At 57.8% G+C, this 20,243-nt stretch overlaps 2 protein-coding genes across 2 annotated transcripts; both read right to left on the bottom strand.

The window, feature by feature from the left end:
• Positions 1–351: 351 nt before the first annotated feature.
• On the bottom strand, positions 352–9,526 carry ZNF696 (zinc finger protein 696). The gene is made up of 3 exons (XM_081116688.1): positions 9,490–9,526; positions 7,961–8,053; positions 352–6,628 (listed from the first exon to the last, which is right to left on the bottom strand). The coding sequence occupies exons 2-3, from the start codon at positions 8,034–8,036 to the stop codon at positions 5,559–5,561; spliced, it is 1,146 nt and encodes a 381-aa protein (XP_080972814.1). The 5' UTR covers positions 8,037–8,053; positions 9,490–9,526; the 3' UTR covers positions 352–5,558.
• A 4,452-nt stretch (positions 9,527–13,978) lies between these two features.
• Positions 13,979–19,226, bottom strand: GLI4 (GLI family zinc finger 4). Its single transcript, XM_081116689.1, has 4 exons — positions 19,173–19,226; positions 17,570–17,731; positions 15,804–15,920; positions 13,979–14,982 (listed from the first exon to the last, which is right to left on the bottom strand). The coding sequence occupies exons 2-4, from the start codon at positions 17,691–17,693 to the stop codon at positions 14,093–14,095; spliced, it is 1,131 nt and encodes a 376-aa protein (XP_080972815.1). The 5' UTR covers positions 17,694–17,731; positions 19,173–19,226; the 3' UTR covers positions 13,979–14,092.
• Positions 19,227–20,243: the final 1,017 nt, after the last annotated feature.

The following is a 20,243-nucleotide window of genomic DNA, read 5'->3' as shown; positions in this document are numbered from 1 at the left end:
GTGAGCTACCCCCACCCTCCACCCCAACACTGGGCTGGGACCCCTCAGGCAAAAGCACCACTTCCCCAGACAGATGGGACAGCGGGGCCCAGAGAGCCTGTCCTCTGGGAAGGCTCACTAAGTACCTGCAGCCAGGCTCTCCCTCCTGGCTGTCCCCGGGGCAGGGAGGGGGTGGCCTGGCGGGGTGGGCGAGTCCACCTGTGCATAAGCAAACAGTGACAACAGCTGGGGGCATCCTGTGTGCAGGTGAGCACCTGACCTGGCATGGGGCAAAGGGCACGCAGCCGTCTCAGCTGAAAGTCACTCAGTAGAAGTCCCAGCTGGGTGTGCCTGATGGCTGGGACACGCAGGTTTGGCCATGGGTGGACTGGAACTATCACCAACATGCAGGGTGGAAGGGACATCCCTGCTGTGGCCAGGCCCCCACTGCCTGCCCACAGCTCCTGGAGCTGCAGGGGGTGTGGTTTGGGAGGTGTATTAAATTCTATATTGGGGATAATTTTTCTTTTCAGTTTATAGGTCTGACCAGATGAAAACTGAGTGCACAGCCTTGAGCCAGCACAACAACCGGGTGAGACTTCCAGTGCCTTGAGGGTAAGTGTGCTGTGCACGGAAGGAGCTTAAACAGCTGTGGCTCTGTGTAGACTGTAGGAAATTAAAACTGATCACATATCGGCCCTGGCTGGGATGCTCAGTTGGTTAGTGTTGTACCAAAATGCCAAGGTTGTGGGTTTGAGCCCCGGTCAGGGCACATACAAGAATCAACCAATGAGTGCATAAATAAGTGGAACAACAAATTGATGTTTCTCTCTCAAATCAATAAAACAAAAACAAAAAATACATTAAAAATGGTCACACATCTTTGCAGCCCCTCCCACAGGGAATGGAATGTGTGTCCATCCCCGGACTCCCTTCTGCACCACCATGTGCAGCCCCCCTGCCCTGTGCACTGGGGCCAGTCCTCTAGGGCTCCTTTGTTTGGAGGTCTTGGCTGAGTGGCCTCCTGAAAACAGTCCCATGAAAAGTAATGAAAAAGACCAGGGTGCACTTCATGTATGAAAACTGTCATACCACCTCCGCATTTGACAGCTCAAACCCCTGCAAACCTGGAGGCTGCAAATAATTTTCTCACTTGTCATTTCAAAGCTCCATTCCATTGTCTTCTAACTCATGGTTCTGCTACTGAGAAGCCCCCAGGGATCTGCTGGGTCTCAGATCTTCTCTGTATCAGATGCTCGGAGACCTCAGTGTGGGCCCCTCCTTGGTGGGCGCTTTCACTGTTGTGATCCTTAAAGTCATTTCTGGTAATTGCGTTCCCACCACCCCAACTCCCGCTCGTCTCAATCAGTTTTATCACCCACCTCGTCTTTTCATTCTTTTAAAAAGGTTTGCTCAACTTTACCTGTCAACAAACCTCTTTTTACTTTCAACTTTGGCGACGTGCTTCGTCTGAGGTGATTTCTTTTGAACTGTCTCCCCTGAAGTGCTACCCTGTCTTCTCTCAGTGGGTAAGTTACTTCCTACCTCACTGACGCCACTGTCCTTTCATCCCCCTTTCTACATGTTCTGCATGCTATTTCCTTGGAGTCTGTAAAAAACTTTTTTCTGTGGCTTGATTTCTCACTTGCATATTAGAAACGGTCCTCAGACGTCTGCTGACTTTGGCTTTCTGTCTGCACAGGGGTGAAGGTGACAAGCTGTGTGCTTCACCGAGGTGGTGACCACAAAGCAGGTGCCTGGAGGTGGGTGTCTGTCTCCCGCGCTCTCCTGGGCTTGGCCTTCCCAGCTTTGCACAGCTCTGGCTTCTCACCTCTGCAGGCACCTGCGGCCAACCTCAGGGACTTACGTATGGTTCCGAGAAACGGATTCCTCCTGCTGACTCCCATGGTTTGACTGGAATTTCATTGGTAGGCCGGGCCCCTGGGATTACGGACCTTGGGGACCGTTTACCCAGCTCTCCTGCTCTCCTCTTACTTATTTTTAAATTGACACTTTTTGTTCATTTTAAATTGTTGCATTTTCGTTCCTACTGGGTTGGAAATGTATAGTTACACTTAGTAATGAACATCAGATTACACTATGCATATTTAGTTTATTTAAGTCTAATATTAGCCTGGCTGGTTTGGCTCCGTGGTTAGAGCTTTGGCCCCCAGACGGAAGGGTCCAGGGTTTGATTCCAGCCAAGGGCACAACCTCGGTGGCAGGCTTGACCCCCGATCTGGTCAGAGCTCATGTGGGGACAACCAGTCGACGTCTCTCTCTCACATCCATGTTTCTCTCTCTCCCCCTTCCACTCTCTGAAAAGCAATGGAAAACATATCCTCAGGTGAGGGTTAAAGAAAATTTGTCTGAAACCCATTCCCAACAATGGGAGGGTCTTAGACCATCTAATTCCCTCCAAACTTACATGCTGTTGCCCAGTATTTGGGCGACACGATTCTGTCTCATATGAGAGCCTAGCACGCGGAGAGCCCTTTCCCTTCCGCAGCCACTGTCGGGTGAAAGCCCTTCGTGATAAATGGGCTCAGGTGGTATTTATCTATAAATGTCTGATTTCACCATCTATGAAGTCACTTTGCTGGGCGTCCCCTCCCAGGAGACAGGTGTTTTCTCAGCACGCTGGACACTAACCCGCTGTCCTTTGTCTTTGTTGCTTTGAGAAGTCTGCTGATCTCGGGGGCAGCCTTCCCTGACTGCTGAGCTGGCGGCTCTTTCTGAGGTGTCTGTCTTGCTGGTCGGGCAGTGCTCTCAGTGCTGTCTAGGTGCGGGTTTCTCTGTGTGCTCCATATGCACTGACTTCCTGAGTCTGCAAATGTTTTTTTAAAAAATATATATTGATTTCAGAAAGAGGGAGAGAGAGAGAGAAGAATCAGTGATGTGAGTCACTGATCGGCTGCCTCCTGCACGCCCCCTGCTGGGGATCGAGCCCACAACCCGGGCCTGTGCCCTGACCAGGAATCGAACCGCAGTCTCCTTGATCGTAGGTTGATGCTCAACTGCTGAGCCGCGCCCGCTGGGCTGCAATGTCTTAATTAGAGAAAGGCCTTGCTGGAGCATGGCTGTCCTGCACAGTGAAGAAGCCTGTGGAGGAGACAGTGAAACAAGGCTGCACAGGTGTAGCCAGACGCGTGGAAGCTGCTTGACCCAAGCAGTCAGGCCCCGTGCAGCAGCCTCGGCTGTGGGCGGGCGCTCCGTGTTTGCAAGCTGTCTGTTCTGGCTTAAATGTTGAAGGCAATGGTTTCTGGGCCTCAAGATGGCTGGGACTTACAGCATGTCAATAACAATTTCAACATCCTCTCCTGTGATTATTTTGTTAGCCTGATTACAGGGAGACTGAGCCAGGTTAAAACTGCGGGTGCAGATAGGGTGCCCTGCCCTCACCTTCCCTCTACTCTCAACCCTACAGAAAACTGAAGCCTTGCCTGGCTGGCATGGCTCAGTGGTTGAGCATCGACCTAGGATCCAGGAGATCGTGTTTCGATTTCCAGTCAGGGAACATGTCCTGGTTGTGGGCTTGATACCCCACTGGGACGTGCAGGAGGCAGCCAATCCATGAATCTCTCTCATCATGGTTGTTTCTCTCTCCCCCCCTCTCTTTCTCTCTCTCTGAAATCAATAAAGATATATTTTTTTAAAAAAACACCCACAAAAAACAAAAGGAAAGAAAAAACCAGAGTCTTGGCCCTGCTGGAGAAAGGGTTGGGGTTGTGGGAGCGGCTGCCAGTCAAGTTGGAATGTGCATGGTCCTGGGGCTTTCCTACCTTCCTCTCCTCACGCTGCCTCCTGCGACTCCTGTCAGGGCCAAGCAGGCCCTCCAGGTGCTGCTGTTTTCCACTCCTGGCCTGTATGGGTCTGGGTCTCTTTGGACGCACCTTCTGCTGCACTGTGCTTTCCTCAGCTGTGTCCAATCTGCTATTAAACCTGCCCATCAAGCTCTCGCTCAAGAATCGTTATTTTTCATTTCAAAAAATTCTCCTTTAAAAACCCTATTTGTGCCTGGCAGTCTTTGTTGCTTTCTCATTACTGTGACCATCTTTACACACATCAGATGTCACTGTTCTTGTGCCTGCATCGCCTGGCAGTTCAGTACCCTTGGAGTTCACTGCTGGGTCTGCTCACAGCAGCACTGCAGGGTCTCAGTGGGGGAGCTTTCCTCCAAAGAGCAACTGCTTTGGCTCCTCCTGGGTACCTGGGAGGCTCCACAAGCCTTGCAGCCTTCACCCTGAGGGTCCTGGCTCAGGTGGAGGCCCCAGGCTGTCTCCCACCTCACCAGCAGGTCAACACTGAGCCCACTCTGAGGGCTACTCCACCCCACATACTGCTCAGCCCTGTGACCTGATCTCACATCTTAAATAGGTGCCAAAAACAGCCCTAGAACTGTGCTGCTGTTTGGGGGATCCCAGCAGCTACAGGGCCCCAAATAATTTGCTGTCAGTAGTTCAGCTGGAGCTGACAATGGCCACAGGGTGGCCCCAAACCACAGCCTGACCAGGACAGACAGACTGTGCCGCTGCACCCAGGACTCAGCCAAGCAACTGCCCAGATCTGTCTTAGTCATTACAATAAACTTCCAATAACATGACCTCAGTTCATTATGGCCAAGTTTATGACACACACCAAAATATTTCCCCAACAAAGACACTTGTCCCCTCCTGTCTGGCAGACGTCTCCTCCACCCCCTTGCCTGTGACATGAGGCCTAGTCCACACAGACCAGTTTCCACCTTCCTCCTCTCTTCTCCAGCCCGACCATAGTCATGGGAGGAAGTGTTCCTCACACTCACATCCTAATACATGGCGGCCTCTGCTTCGCATGCATCACACTGTCCACTGACCACTGTCTCGAGGACCCCACTCAGGAATCCCCCCCTCTGCCCAGGAGCTCCTGTCTCCACCCTCCCCTGCCCTCCTGTGACCTCTCCTGGGCTCCCAGTCACCTGCCAGTTCCACTGGACTGTTCTGGGTCTTACCGCAATCTCTGTCTGCCTCGCCATCTAATGTCCTCAAGTGCAGATACTACTGCCAGGTGGGCAAACCTCAAAACAAGCAGAGGGAACGAAGGTGTGTATCCAAGAGCGTCTGTCCGATCCCGTTACTGTGAAATCCTAGAAGCAACTACGGTGACAGACACTCGCTGCCTCCTCTGAGGACCAAGTTGACTTGGGGCATGAGGAGTGTCCTCGGGGATGGAACAGACTGCATCTCAGTAGTGCAGTGGATACAAGGTTGGAACAGGTTACATCTGTCTTCTAATAGCAAACCCTCAAGATCTATACACGTCACCACGTGTAAGCCACACCTCAGGAAAAAACCCCATGTTATGAAAATAAATTAATTCCCGTGGGCACATCAGCATCAGGCCCTGTCCTCTGGGAAGCATGGCCTCCATGCAGAGCTGGCCGTCCTGAGACTCCACTCTCCTCTCGCTGGTCCCAGCCTGACCCACGCCGGGGCAGCCACCCTGCCTTCCTCACTGTGTGTGGAGCGATGTGCAGAGCTCCGTGCCGCAGAGATCCGATGGGGCTGCACCCAGCCCTCCACCTGCGCACGCACCCAGGCTCACTCTCTGCTGTGGACCCGCTGGTGCTGGATGAGACGGAAGCTCAGGCGGAAGGCACGGCCGCACTCGGTGCAGGCAAAGGGCTTCTCGCCTGTGTGGATCCTCTGGTGCCGGAAGAATCCTGACAGGGCCCGGAAGGCGCGGCCACACTCGGTGCACTTGAAGGGCTTCTCGCCAGTGTGGATGCGCTGGTGCTCGCTGAGGAAGGAGCTGCGGCTGAAGGCACGTCCGCACTCCTGGCAGGCAAACGGCTTCTCCCCGGTGTGCACCCTCTGGTGCTGAATGAGGTTGGAGCTCTGGCTGAAGGCTTTCCCACACTCCTTACACTCGTAGGGATTTTCTCCATGGTGGATCCTCTGGTGCCGAGCCACGTTTGAGCTGTGGATGAAGGTTTTCCCACACTCCTGACATTCATACAGCCTCTCTCCAGTGTGGATTCTCCGGTGCTTAATGGCATCTGACCTCTGGCTGAAGGTCTTGCCACACTCAGCACATTCATAAGGTTTTTCTCCGGTGTGGACTCGCTGGTGTCTAATAAGGTTGAAGCTCTGGCTGAAGGCTTTCCCACACTCCTTACACACATAGGGCTTCTCCCCACTGTGGACCCGCTGGTGCCGGGCGACGAGCGAGCTGTGGATGAAGGCCTTCCCACAGTCACTGCACTCATAGGGCTTCTCCCCGGAGTGGATGCTCTGGTGTTTCACCACGTCTGAGTAGCACTTGAAGCTCCGCTCACACGTGCTGCACTGATAAGGCCGTCTGTTCCAGTGGCCTCTGCCTGCGTTCAGGGTGACGCCCGACTTGGACACACTGTCCTCATGGTCACTCTGCTCTTCAGTTTTCTCATAAACGACTAGTCCCTGTGGAGCATCTCTAGGCCTCTCTCCAGCTCCCTCATTTCCACAAAGGTCCAGAAACTCCAGAGCCTGGGGAGGACCTGGGCACAGTCCCAGCGCCCTCTCTCCAAGATATTCACCTTCTTCCAAAGTTGCCTGCTGTGGTATCAACCCTGTGCTCTGAGCCCCTTGCTCAGCAGCCTGGCCACCACTTGATGCCTGTGTGAAGGAAGCTGGAAAAGAGGGTCAGGGGTGTGGTTTTAGACGTGAGAAGACTATTAACTATAAACAGTCATAAGTGAACCTGAGAGCACCGGTGGCCCATGGCAACGCCAGGAGTAACAGCACAAAGTCAGTGTGCACTAGACACCGCATGTGGTTCCCACCCAGGTCTCCCTCCCTTCTGACCTACATGGGGCAAGGAATGGACAGACTGGAGGACGACGAGTCAGGCTCCTTCCCTGACCCCCGGCCCTGCACACCCATCCTGCCACCCGGCCTGGGATGGAGCAGAGGTGCCGGGAGGTGCAGAAACAAAGGCCCTGACAGCATGTGTCCTGGTCCCACCTATCACTCTGACCCTGAACTCCCCAAGACAACACTGTCCTTCACAATCCCCCCAACCTGCTGACCTCAAAAGGCTCTGTTCCTTGCAGATACCAGCACCAGAGGGGTAGGCAGCTGTAGGGGCGGCTGGTTAGTGAGGTCCCCATGGCTCACAGCACAGAGAAGGTGCCAGTTTAGACCAGAGCATCAGGGATATGGCAGCATAACATGGGGACGTCGGAAGGCTAGGCAGTCACGGAGATCATCGGGCTCTCCTGTCACAGCTGCTGCAGGGGGCATCTGGGGAGGTGGTCAGGACGGCAGGGCTACCAGGGCAACATGGCACCCAGGTTAAGAGAAAGGCCTTCTGCCTACGGGCAGGAATCTGACCAGCCACACACCCCAGGAATCAGACAGCAGATGTGACAAAGGCACCCGCAGGCCGGCCGGATGTGATTCCTGGGCGATTAGGGTGGGTGGTGGGGATGGGTAGGTGCCCACAGAACTTTTCCATTGACCTCTAACAAGGGGACTGTAAAGTTGGACAGGCGGGAGCACGTGCAGGACGAGTCATGGGATCAAAGACGACATGAAGACACCTCTCTGTGAGGGGAGGTGGTCGTGCCCTTAGCTCTGGTCACGTAATCGTGGACTAACAGCAACAGCAGAAAACTGAATATGAGTCCTTGGCTTTGACAGATCGACGTGGCCTTAAATCTCAAACTCTTCCTGTTACCTGCTCTGAGCTGACACTGTTGGGCCTGGGAAACAAGCCCAGAATCTATCTTCTTGTTCTCAGAAATCTCCAACATGAGACTTGAGAAAGAAGGGTGCAGAGTATGGCAGGGGAGCTGGGATGGAGTGGAGGTGGCGAGGCCTGCGAGTGCTGTGGCAGGAATGAAGTGGCAGCTATGTCGCCTGCGGATGAACTTGGGGAGCCCTGACTTCTGATCTGTCCCCATTCCCTAGCCCCAGACCAATCCCCCTGCCTCCTCTGGGCTTGGCTGCCCATCCCTCACCTGTGCATGTGTCCATCAGGGTAGCCTGCTCACAATGCCTAGAGACCAAGGCCAGGGCTCCCCTCCCTGCAGACATACCAGGAGTGGGGACACCTGCTTGGGCAAAAGAAAGGGGAGAAAGTGACGGGGGGGAAGGGGGGAGGTAAGAGCCTCTGAGGTTCTGAAGGAGCCACCTCACCTGCAGGACCATCTATTGCTTGATCAAGGTTCTAACTGAACAGACACCTCAGGGACCACAGCCTCAGCAGAGATGGGTGTGCACCACCTGCTGGCCCCTTGCTCCATGAGGACCTGGCCGAGCACCTTCAACCAGTCCTCTAGAGAAATATCCACAGTTTTAATTTTCTTAATACTTATAACAACTTGAATATAAAAGTAAGAAGACACTATGTGAATGGTGCAATTTTGGATTGAAGTGTAACACACCCACACAAAAAAATTTAGTGTTAAAAACAAAAAGAGGGAAGGAGTATTTGCATCATAAAGATTCACATCCTTATGTATAAAGACCACTACACACTGAGGAAGCAAAAGGAAAAAAAATTGGAAACAATCATGAACAGGTGACCCACCATAAGTCCCACATTTGTCCCACCTCATTAGCAATTAAGAAATGGAGTTTAAAACACCATTTTTTGTCTATGTCCATGGGTTATGCACATATGCATATAAGTCCTTTGGCTAATCTCTAGTGCAGGGTGGATGGGGTCAATGGGGGCAAAAAGGGGGATACCTGTAATACTTTCAACAATAAAGATAAATTTTAAAAACACAAAACAACAAAACCTAAGCCAATATTAAAGCTCAAGCTGCCTGTCACTCAAACTATTGAAGAACCTCTTACTTGGGGTCCCTCCACTTTTATCCACTATTGCTTATGGCGATCAATAAATAAATTACTATCCAGGAAAGGGAAAAAAAGAAAAGAAGATAAAAGAAAAGAGAAAAGGAAAAAGAAATTAAAAAAGAAAAAGACCATTTTTTACTCTGAGAGTAGCAAAGACTTAAAAACGGCAGCACCCGCGAGCAAGGAGCTTCACCTGGTTCACCGCTACTCGCCTGGCGGTCACAGGACAACTTGCAAAGGCGCTGAAATCACACCGATCCCACTGCCGTGATTTATCTACACGGAAACTTCGTCTCCAACCTTACACAGGAAAGCCTGTGAATTACGTAATTTCAAATAAAGAACTAGGGAGGCTCACCCACGCCGGCAATTGGGAACGCAGCGACCCCTGGCGGCCGTCACGTTGGTAGTGGGAGCGCGGTCCCCGGCCACAGCCGCAGTGTCGTCTCCCCGCTTCCACTTTCTTCAGCGGAAGTGCGGCTCTTTCTCAGCGAGAACCCAGGACTGACACGCCCTGCACCCCGGTTCACGATCGCGCGGCCCGGCCCAACGTCAGCCGCCCCCAAACCAGCCCGCACTCGCAGTCCCCGCAGCCAGGCCGGAGCAAGTCCTACCCCTCAACCCGCGACGCAGCCACTTCCGGCAACACTATAGGGTTTGGGAGAATTGTGCGCTTACTTACCCGGAAGACCCTGGCGCGGGCACTTCCTGCGACGCTCTAGGCCGCCGGAAAAAAAGAAGAAAAAAAAAAAACAACGCTCGGCCGCCCTGGAGGCCGCGGCGCGAGCACTTCCGGTGACGCTCTAGAACTCAAGAGTTATGCTTTCAGCTGCCCTAGAGGCCTCGGCGCTGGCATTTGCGGCGACTCTCTAGACCTCTGGCGGCCTGAGTGCAGCTGCCCTGTAAGCTGCAACACGGGCACTTTCTGTGATGCTCTGGGGCGCCAGGAAAAGCCCCCTGCGCTCTGCCTGGAGACGGCAGTTCGAGCCCTTCCGGCGGCGCTCCAAGCTTACGGAGGACTGTGCGCTTGGCTGCCCTAGAGGCGGCCCCTCGAGCCCTTCCGGCGACGCTATAGGCGGCCGGATGACTGCTCTCAGCTGCCCGGGAGGCCGTGGCACGGGCGCTTCCGGCGACGTCCTAGGCTGCGGGAGGAGTATGAGCTCAGTTGCTCCTGGAGGCCGCTGGGCAGGCGGGCTGGTCGCCCGGCGCTGGCTTTCTTTTGAGAGTCTTAAAGGCGGGTTTCCTAGCTCGAGTGCAAGGCCCCTCTCCAGGTATTGTTCAGCCCATCTTCATAGCAACCCCGCCTCCTTCCCGCCGCCTCGGGCTTTCCAGACTCCCCGGCCCTCTGCCAGCCTCCACTCCCCGCGCACCTGCCGGAGGCAGCTCTACCGTCTTCCACGTGGGCTCCACCGCGTCCAGCCAGGTGCGAGGGTGAGGTCAGGGAAGCAGGTCTGGGTTTGGTGATCGAGCTGACTGCGAAGTGAGCGAATGAACGAAGTCGGCGCAATGGAGACAGGAGAGCGCCAGGGGGAAGGAGGTCACGGACTCAGGAAGCCTCTCCATGGAGAAGAGCAGGAGAACATCGGCAGGGCGGGCGGGTGGGGCAGAGACCCGCGCCGCGAGCGCATCCCCGCTGCTCAGCCCTGGGCCCTCGTGTCCACTACCCGCACACGCACCGTTAGCCCCGCACCGTGGGATTCACCTGGTCTGACACTAATACCCAGGTATCTGGAGCTGCTGTGCAGACGAGGAATTTGGGTTTCCAGGGAAAGGAGCTGGTAAGGGAAGCAACACCCCTCCCCCAGCCAGTCTGCACTGTGCTGAGTCCACAGAGCTCCACGTTCAGCGCTGGTGCCGTGGGCGGGGGTCTTGCCGGCCCCCTGTTATTGCCCAGAGCGTGCTAGGCGCCGCCGGTGCCAGGACGGGGGCGTGCAAGTCCCAGGAAAAGACTAGGGCGCCAGACAGCAGTGGACAGGCCCTTAGGCCGGTGGTCAACAGCGGAGCCAGGAGAGAAGGACCAGGGCAGCCTGAGCCCCCACCCAGTGTCCGCGCAGCTACCTCTTCGGGCCCAGAAATAGCTTTGGGAAGCAGGAGCGGAGAATGCAGACCACAGACGGCAGCAGCCCAAGGCGCAAAGGGTGGCTGAGGGCAGGACACCGCGCTGCGCGCTGGAGGCCGCCCTCCCTGGACGGCAGAAGGCGGGAGCAGCCCCGCAGCTTTCTCCGGACCTGCGACCTCTCCTCCAGTCCCGCAGCTTCCGCACTGGCTTGCCGCCAGCCCGGCCCCGCATCACTGTTGGCTGCACCAGGAAACATTGTGTGTTCACACCTACCACACTTACTTATTTGTAACAAATCGTACAAAGCACGTAAAAATAAAAATTTTTTAAAGGGCGATCTAAAAGTAGACCTGGGTTTCCCTGGGCATCTCAGCGGGGGTCTCTGGTCTCCACGGCTGCGCCGCCCCCGAGGCAGCCAGCGCCCCCGGTGGGCGGTCCCACCGCCACTCCCACGTTCTCCACACGCCGGGCCTGCCCTGCCCCTTCCCCACCGCCTAACGGGGAAGGTGCTCTTCCCGGCCCAACCCGCGCTCACTACCCGGAGCTGAGTCCGCAGCTCCACCGCCCTGCCCCGCGCTGCCGGCACCTCCGGTCACTCTAGAAGAGTCCGGGGACCCGCTGGAGAACTGGGGGGGGGGGCGGCGGGGGCAGCTCGGGGTACTGGTCAGGCGGACGACTCCGAGGCTGGGCGAGCCTCAGGACAGGCCGGCCCGGAGCTGTCCGAGGTGCTGGACGGGGCGATGGGAATCAGCAATTGCCCCGACGCAGCAAGGGGCCCTGCAAGCCGCGTAGGGCTCCGAGCCGCAGGCAGGGCTTTGGAAAGCGAGCGAGGGGCATCTACCTTAGGACTCTAGAAGACTTTTCTGGTCTATGGTGGGCGAGGTCCGGGTGGTTGGAGTGGCCCAAGGGAAGGATGGTGGACACTGGCTCTAACTGGGGGGAGAACCTTACCTTCCACTGTTAAGGCAAGTTCACTGCAACCAGCTGAAGGAACTGCGTGCTTAGAAAACCACCAGAGAGGGCAGGAGAGGGGCCCTGGGCATGATCACTACCTTCAAATCCTGAGGGCCCTTGCTATGGACGAGCGCAGCCAGGCTATGTGACAGGCCCAGAGGGCAGAGCCAGGAACAACTAAAGGTGACCGGGCAGATTGTGGACCAAGCCAGAGCTGTCCCACAGTTTGAGCTGCCTGGGCAGGTGGTGTCTGAGTAGAAGCAGATGACTGCTTGTGCAGTAGCACCTGCTTTGAGGGTCAGATGAGGCCAGAAGTTCCCAAACCTGCACTGTCAGCATCACTGGGGTGTTGGAATGAAATCTAGATTCCCCGGCTCCACTGCAGGCCTATGGAGTCTGTCTCCCCTGGGTGGGGCCTGGAAGCTCACTGGGTGATAGAATTGGGTGGTCCCTTAGTGGGTTCTCATGTCCCATGAAACAAGGTCCTAGAAAATGCAAAACAAGAGGCCAGTGCTTCACAGGACTGGCTGAGCTCAGCAGGAGTCCTCCAAACCAAGGTAGGGGACTCACAGGCCTTCCAAGAAGGGCTTCATGAAAAACCCTGCAGGGAAGCCTTCCCTTGGACTCTTTCTTAAACCCTCACCCAAGGATATTTTTTCTGTTGATTTTTAGAGAGTGGGAGAGAGAGGAACACATCAATTGGTTGCCTCCTGCATGCACCGACTGGGCCCAGGGATCAAACCTGCAACCCAGGTACATGCCCTTGACTGGGACTCAAACCCGAGACCCTTCAGTGTGTGGGCCAACGCTCTAATCACTGAGCCACACCAGCCAGGGCTCCCTTGGACTTCTTGGTCAGGCTTGAGGCAGTTCCTAACCTCTCTCCCAACCAAGTCATACTGGACTCAGCTTGTGGGTAAGGCACACAGCCCTTTCAGGATCTCATTCTTGAGCACCAGAGGGACTTCTGCGCTCTGCACACAGACTATGCTGAGATTTCTGTGATCTGTTAGCCAGCAATGTCTGCATATGAGGCTTCAGAAGTTATGCAGACCATGGACCAAGTCGCCAAAGAGCATGTCCCCTTTCTAGGCCACGGCCCCAAGAAAGTTCTCTGGCCTGCTGAGCCTCCTCTCCAACTTTGGGGTGAATCCCCTGCTGTCTCTTTGTTGTGAGCATGGGCTGCTAGGTCCAGTTGCAGTGTGGGCGTTGAGCCCAGCCCTGGCGCTGAGGCTGCAGGTGACCTCCTGGAGCACAGACTGACTCCACCACTGCCGGCCGTGAAGCCCAGGGGGCACTGCCACACTGTACTGGAGAGGGAGGAGTGGGGAGAAGGCAGGCAGTGATGTTTGCCTGTCTTCCAGGCCAGAGGGCCTGAATTCCAGGACACCACTGCTGCCCTACATCAGCAAGTACGACTCCAGGAGGCACTTTGATCCCTGAAGCTGATGTCCAGAGAGAGCCTGGCCTCCAGCCCTCCCCTAGAGAGGCTCTCACCCAGTGAGGGTGCAGGGTAGGGAAGTCCAAAGCACTTGACGGCCCCAGGAGTGTGGCCTGGAGACGGGAGGCGGTTCAACCACAGGGCCCCATGGACCAGGTCCCAGCAGGCAAAAAATAGGGTGCCACCCTATCCAGGAGGGAGCAGCCAGGACAGGGAGTGGGCACATGCTGTTGACACTGAGGACGATTCCCACCCAGCTGAGCTCTTCCCGCAACTGGAAGTCTGATCTATACAAGGCAGACACAGTAGATTTGAAGACCACTTACACCTGTTAAGAGAGAACACCCTGGGCCCCCACTTTCCTGGGACAGTGCTGAGGCAAGAAGGCAAATAGAGCAGGTCTGGGGCTTGCTGCTCAGAGAATGAGCTTCACACACTCTCCTAGATATCTGAGGGGACAGCTTCAGCCAGCCTGTTCTCCCAGCCTCCCTTGGAGTCTCTGCATCTGGAAACACCCATCTTGAGGTGCCTGACAACACACTGGGTATGGCTCCAGGTAAGTCATGACACCTCCAGGCCTCAGTCCCTGGTGAGCTCAGACCTCCAAGGCTCCAGGAGACTGTTAGGGCCCCATGTCACTCTTCCCCCAGAGACAGGATCTCTGGGACAGGAAGCAGCCCCATGGCCTCACCCATGCAGGGGTGGCTCTGGTTTCCATCAATTAAAAAGAATTTATTTGGGACACTAGGTGTGCAGTGCCAACTGGGAAGGGTGCGAAGGCTGGAGCGTCCGGCACTCTGCAGCCTCCCCCTAGAGGCCCGTCTGTGGCCACTACTCCCGGTAGTGGACCCGCTGGTGCTGGATAAGCTGCGAGCTCTGGCCAAAGGCCTTTCCACAGGCACCACAGGCAAAGGGTTTCTCGCCCGTGTGGGTCCGCAGGTGCCGGAAGAAGTGGGAGCGGCCACGGAAGGCCTTGCCGCAGTCGCCGCACTCGTAGGGCTTCTCACCGGTGTGGATACGCTGGTGCTCTATGAGCACGGAGCTCCAGATGAAGGCCTTGCCGCACTGGCTGCAGGCGTACGGCTTCTCGCCCGTGTGCAGCCGCTGGTGCCGCACCAGGTTGGAGCTCTGGCTGAAGGCCTGGCCACACTCACCACACTTGTAGGGCTTCTCGCCATTGTGGATGCGCAGGTGCTGCGTGAAGTGCGAGCTGTGGCTGAAGGCTCGGCCGCACTGGCCGCACTCATAGGGCTTCTCGCCCGTGTGGAGGCGGTGGTGCTGGATGAAACCCGACCAGCCACGGAAACGCTTGTCGCACTCATGGCAGGCATAGGGCTTCTCGCCTGTGTGAATGCGCTGGTGCTTCAGCAGAAGTGAGTTGTACTTGAAGCTCTTGCCACAGGCCTCACACCGATGAGGCTTCCCACTCCGCAGGCCTGAGCCCCGGCCAAAGTTGTCCCCTAGCTCTCGGCCACCCTCGGTCCCAGAGGCTCCCTGTGGCATGTGCCAGGTGCCCTTCTTCTGTGGGCATGACATGGCCTCTGGTAGCGGGCCTGCAGGCTGCTCCAAGCTGGGCTCCTGTGCAAAGCTGCCTGCACACGTGGGTCTATGCGGAAGACCCCTCAGCAGGGCCCTTCGCGCCCCACCACCCTGGTCCACCTCGTCTGCAGGGTCCTGCAGGTGGGGAGATGACAGAGCCTGCTCGGGCTCTGACTGGGAATCTGAAATGACAAGTGGGAGAGGAGGATAGCACCCAGCCACCCACCCACCAGTCCATCTGCCCCTGGGGCCCTACTATGCCACCCTAGGTGACCAGACCTGCAGGGGGTGCCATGGTGCTGGGGACCAGGCTGAGAGCTGACCCGGCAAAGGCCTGATAGGAGTCAGACTCAGGGAAGTACAGAGCCCCCTGCTCTAAAGGGTGGGGCCCAGACCCCCACAAGAGAAGGCTGTGCCCCTCTCCACAGTAGTGCCTCTCCCGAGGCTGTGCAGGCCCACACCACTCCACAGCTCCTCCAGGAGCTGGCCAAGGTCAGGTGGCAACTGCCTCTGGGCCCAGCTTCCCCATTTTCCTTCCCAGGAACCCAACCTGACACCTACAGGATCTGGGGGCAGGGGGGGGGCGGGGGGCGGGAGCTGTGCCCAGCCAACACCACCAGGGCTTCTCATGGGCAGAGAGGTGGGGGTGAAGGCTGAGGGCACTGCACAGCAGGAGGAGAGGGGCCCAGGGACTCCCTAGTTGCTGGCCTAGGGGGCAGTAGGGCTGAGTCAGGGATCCCAGTCCAACAGGCAGGTGGCTGTGGTGGTCTGGGGCTCAGGGAGGGCTCTGGCTGCACTCAGCCTCGGAAGTGTCAGTGAAGAGTGCAACTGAGTGGGGGAGGGGCCTGGGGGGCAGAAGTGAGCTCTGAACCAGGGGCAGTGGGGCCCGGGGTCCTAGCAGTGGTGGTGTCTGAAATGGTGAGGCTGCACAGAGCTTGGTATGCAGCAGCCACAAGTAAATGTGCTTCTGGGCTGGACCCCAGGGAAGCTTCTGTTCACTCACCTGGCCAGTAGGTGTCCCTGCCCATCTGGACCTCCTCCACGCCCTGCACATCCAGGTCCAACAGCTCCTCCTCCCGTGGTAGCTGGGAGAACACCCCAGGGCTGCAGCCAGGGGAGCCTGGGGGTACAGGGGGGCTGGGGCTCATCACCCCTCCTCTCAAATCCAGGGCTCTCACAGCAGCCTGCAGGATGCCCCTGCTCCTAGGTCATGATCCCCAACACCCAACACATCCTCCCCCCAGAGCACCCCCTCCAGGGCCTGCCCAGTGCCAGGTAGAAGGACCTGCCTGGGGGCCCAACATCTCTCTTCTTTGGGGTCCACCCTGGTTGCTTTCCTTGCAGGCATGGTCCCCCCACTTCTGTTTCTGGTATAGCACAGGGAGGGCTAAAGCTGCAGACTGCAGCCCACACTGCCTCCCATTGGGCAAAGTCCCTGGGCACTTGGACGTGGCTCAGGGCCTTCTGGACTCTTGCTGTCCATGGCTGGTCTCTGCTGGTGGAGCCCGGGTCAGGGCAGCCCCACTCTGCATGGGCTCTGGGACTTCATCCTGGGCACTAGCCTTCTTATTCTGCAGGGCTGGCTTGGTCAGCGCGGCCTTCAGGACAGCCCCTCTCCAGCCCTGTGTCCTGCTGGTCCACCTGCCCAACAGGAGGAGCACAGCTTTGCTGGGCCCAGTTGGAGGTCAAGAGCATGTTGAGTCAGACAGATATGATCTGAATCCTGCTGGCCTCCACTGGCTCATATCTGAGCTTCCATGTCCCCATCAAAAACATGGGGACGGGAGGCTCCACCTTGCCAGGCTGTTTTGAGGGTGACATGAAACACTGGAGGAAAAGCATGGGCCTCAAAGTGCTGACTGCATATAGGGCAAAGAACATAGCCCCAGGGGCAGGGGCTGAGAGCCCTGAGCACGGTCCCAACACCATTGTGCAGGGAGAAGCAGCTGGTCCAACAACGAACTCTGCAGCATATATGCTGGGTGGTGCCCGGGCTCCTTCCAGGCAGCACCCAGTACATCCCAACCCCACATCCCCAGCCTGGCCCACCACAGGGATAGGCAGGGGGCCAGACATAGCACAGGGTGCTGCTCGGAGCTCCCATTCTGGTCCTGCATTGACCTGACAGTAACCTGTATTCCTCAGCTGTGTGTGACCTCATGCTACCCAACCTCTCTCATCTGTTAGTGCCCACCTGAGAAGGCTACCCCTGGGCTACGTGATCCACCCAGAGCCTGGCACTCAGCACAGCCACTGCTCCACAAACCTCAGCTTATTTGTGTCCTCGGCTGTGAGTGGTGAGGCAAGGAGCATGGGACATAGGGTATGGACAGGACCCTGGGGCTCCCTGATGCCTGAGCACAAGCAGGGGCACCATGTGCATGGGGCTTAGACGTCATCCCCCACTGGCTACTTCCACACCTTGACAACCCCAGACCCTGCCAGGGGTATGGAACAAGGTCTCTGGGGCCCCCACCCAAACCGCCTGCCTAGAATTCTGGATGCGATTTTCAAAGGCTCAGGAAGGAAGATGAGAGACTTGCTCCTGTCACAGGACCCAGGCATTGAACCTGCTTTTCTTTTTGCCCCTGACACCCCTCCTGAAAAAAACAGTCCCAGAGGAACCACTGCTCACAGAGCTCGGCCTCCAGCCTTAACCAATGCTGCCCAAGCCCCGACCCGAACCTGAGGGTGCAGGAGCCCCAGCGCACATTGAGCTGCCTTGGGTCCCGCCCACAGGGTTGGTGGGCGATGGTGCCAGGCAAATACCGTCTTGATGACTGTGGAAGTGAAGCTGGGCTTCCTGGTGGTGGGCTCCAGCTGTCCCCGGTGACTTGAGACTAACAGGGGACAGGACACGAGGGGACTCCTGACTTTCCCCCAGGGCTGCCATCTTCCCCAAAGCCTGATGAAGGTGTGCACACCTGGGACCTGGGGAAGTGAAGACCACGGCAGGGTGAGAGGGTGAGAGGGATGTGGAGGGGTGGGGTACGGGGGTGGTGGTGGTGCAAAGGTAGCTGGCTGTGAGCCACAGGAAGCAGGTGGGAAGAACAAGAAACCCAGAGACACCCTGTGGGGCTGGGGTGGGAGACAATTCGGGTCCTGGGACATTACTCCATGGGATCAGCACATCTGCAGAAACCCAACCAAAAAGCTCTGCCCCCAAAATGGCCAGGAATGCCACCCAACCAACAGCCCCACCCACAGGACAATGCATGCTGATTCTCCCAGAAAAACCTCCTGCACCACAATGGGGGGCTGCTGGCCCTTGGGGAGGTTGAAGAACTGAATCTTGTCTCCTGGAGCATGAACATTCTAGATTAAATCTTAATGAGACATTCCCAATGAGGAAAACACTTTTCCTCAGACCCAGTAGAGCCCTGAGAGGTTGCAGGAGGTAACCTCCTGTCCCTGCCCATGGCACTAAGCCTTTTTTGGGGTCAAAGATACTTTAATTTGGTTTGCAAGCATAGCTTGTGCAATGTGAGGATTTTTTTTCACACTGTGATGAAGCAGGCTTCCTTACTTGGGGGTGAAGCAGGGGAACATGGGAAGGACAAGTCAATGCAGGCTCTGCAATGGTGGCAGACAGCACCTGCTCCGAGGAAGTGAGGAGGCAGGCCCAGGCGGCTCGCGCCAGTGCGCAGCCTTCTCGGTCAGCCACCGGCCGCCTCATCCCTAATGATGGGAAGGGTCACGGGCAGCCAGGTGAGTGGACAAAAGGTGGGGCTGCAGTCATGACATCTGGGTGCAGGTCTTCAACCCCCTAAGCTGAAGTAACTCGGTTCACTTCCTGGGATTTATCTGAGAAGCAGCATGCTCAGCCCCACCCCAGCTGAGTGGAGGTGGCGGTCACAAAGGACACCCACAGGGGGCACCAGCACAAACTCTGAGCGCAGGTTCCATGCCCACGCTGCTGCAACGGCTGAATGCGGAGCGAGCCACCCGCCCAGGAGCAAACCTTCCGCCGCCCCTCTCTTCCCAGCTTGGAGCCTGTGCCCCGTGGGAAAGGGCCCGACCTCCGGGCGCCTGGCGGCGGCGGCGGAGGCGCTTCCACTCGCTGCCCGCGGACCTCGGATCCGGGACTTCTCAGCCTCAGTTTACCATCTGCAAAGTGGCCATGACGGTTCCCGTCCCTCGGGTTCCGGGCGCGTGGGGAGGCGCCCCACAGACACTGCGACTGCCAGGGGCCAGGGCGCCCGCCACCTGGCGGAGGCCTCCTCTCCGCTCTGGGGCGCCTCCCCACGCCCCCCAGGCCGGAGTCAAGGTCACGCGGCAGCGCCGGCTGCCGGGCCAGGTTCGCCCGGCGACGCGCGAGCGTACGCGGAGCCGGGAAGCCCAGCCGCCGCCACCCCGCCGGGTGCCCACTCACCTTCCGAGCCGGAGGCGGCCGCGGCGCGCGCGCCGGCCGGAAGTGAGCCCGCCCCGCCCCAGCGCGCGCACTTCCGGGCCGCTCTGGGCGCCCGGAGGACCGCCGCTCGCCGGCGCCGCGGCTCCGATGGGAGCGCTCGCCCCGCGCGGCCGCCTGGGGCGCGTTGTCCACGAGAGCGGACCCGAGCGCCCGCGGCCCGCCCCCGCCGGTTCCCCGTTTCCGTCTGTCCCCCCTCCGCTACATGCCGGGCCACCCTGTGTCCCCCTGGGGTTCGTTTCGGCGGGGTGGGCGGGGGAGACCTAGGGGCTCTAGTTACTCCCTGCGGAGACAATCCCCGAGTTTTCCGCCCGCGTCCCCGGGCCCCAGGCTCTTCAGCTTGAGCGGGCATCTCGTCGAGCAAGTGCTCAGGTTTCTGCCGAAAGCTGCCTCCCGGCTCCCCGCTCGGCCGGGAGGGGGGCAAAGGCAGTTTTATCAGGACGCCGAACGCGGTGCTCGGAGCCGCGGTGCGACCGGCGGCCCGCGACGGCCCGCGCCGAGCCTGGGGAGCGGAGAGCGGTTGGAGTTCACCCGAAAGTGACCTTCTCACGCGGGGGGCGCTCAGGAGCGGGACGTTTTTGTCCAAGCCTCGCACCCCAGCCTTTCGTTCTCAGGGGCCGGGCGGAGGCCGCGCCCGCGGCAAGGGAGCGTGGGAACCGGCGGGAGCGCGACCTCGCGGCGCCGGCTGGTGGGCGCGCGGACGCCTTGAGGTCCCGGCAAGGGTCCCGCGGGCGCGAGGTTTGCAGTAACATCATTTCCCCAGTAGACTCCTTCGTGAAGCTTCGTGGACGACCCTGGAGAAACGAGGAGACTTGGCGCAGAATACAGGGGCCAAGCGTGGAAGAAAGGAATGGAGTGACGACGGGAGGTGCGAGAGGGAGCAGAGAAAGCGGCCGGGCGGGCGTCCTGGGCAGGCTCGCGGGGCTCCTGGGCTGTAAAGGAGGCTGGTGGCCTATGTGTAGGGAACTGTGTCGTTAAGATTTGGAGGGCCTGATCCGGAGAAGGATATATTTTCCTTGAAGTTTTGGCCAAGGT

The sequence above is a fragment of the Miniopterus schreibersii genome, assembly GCF_964146895.1.
Source record: "Miniopterus schreibersii genome assembly, chromosome: 17".
NCBI classification, from domain to species: domain Eukaryota; kingdom Metazoa; phylum Chordata; class Mammalia; order Chiroptera; family Miniopteridae; genus Miniopterus; species Miniopterus schreibersii.
This window is presented reverse-complemented; position numbering and strand designations above follow the sequence as displayed.

Bases quoted from the DNA above. Each gene is read 5' to 3' on its own strand.
- ZNF696 (XM_081116688.1), bottom strand. From the start codon at position 8,036: ATGTCTGCAGGGAGGGGAGCCCTGGCCTTGGTCTCTAGGCATTGTGAG. The intron at 6,629-7,960 runs GTGAGGGATGGG...CCTCTTTTCCAG, and splicing joins CCTGATGGACACATGCACAG to CTTCCTTCACACAGGCATCA.
- GLI4 (XM_081116689.1), bottom strand. From the start codon at position 17,693: ATGGCAGCCCTGGGGGAAAGTCAGGAGTCCCCTCGTGTCCTGTCCCCT. The intron at 15,921-17,569 runs GTATTTGCCTGG...CTGTACCCCCAG, and splicing joins CTTCCACAGTCATCAAGACG to GCTCCCCTGGCTGCAGCCCT. The intron at 14,983-15,803 runs GTGAGTGAACAG...TTGTCATTTCAG, and splicing joins CAGGGACACCTACTGGCCAG to ATTCCCAGTCAGAGCCCGAG.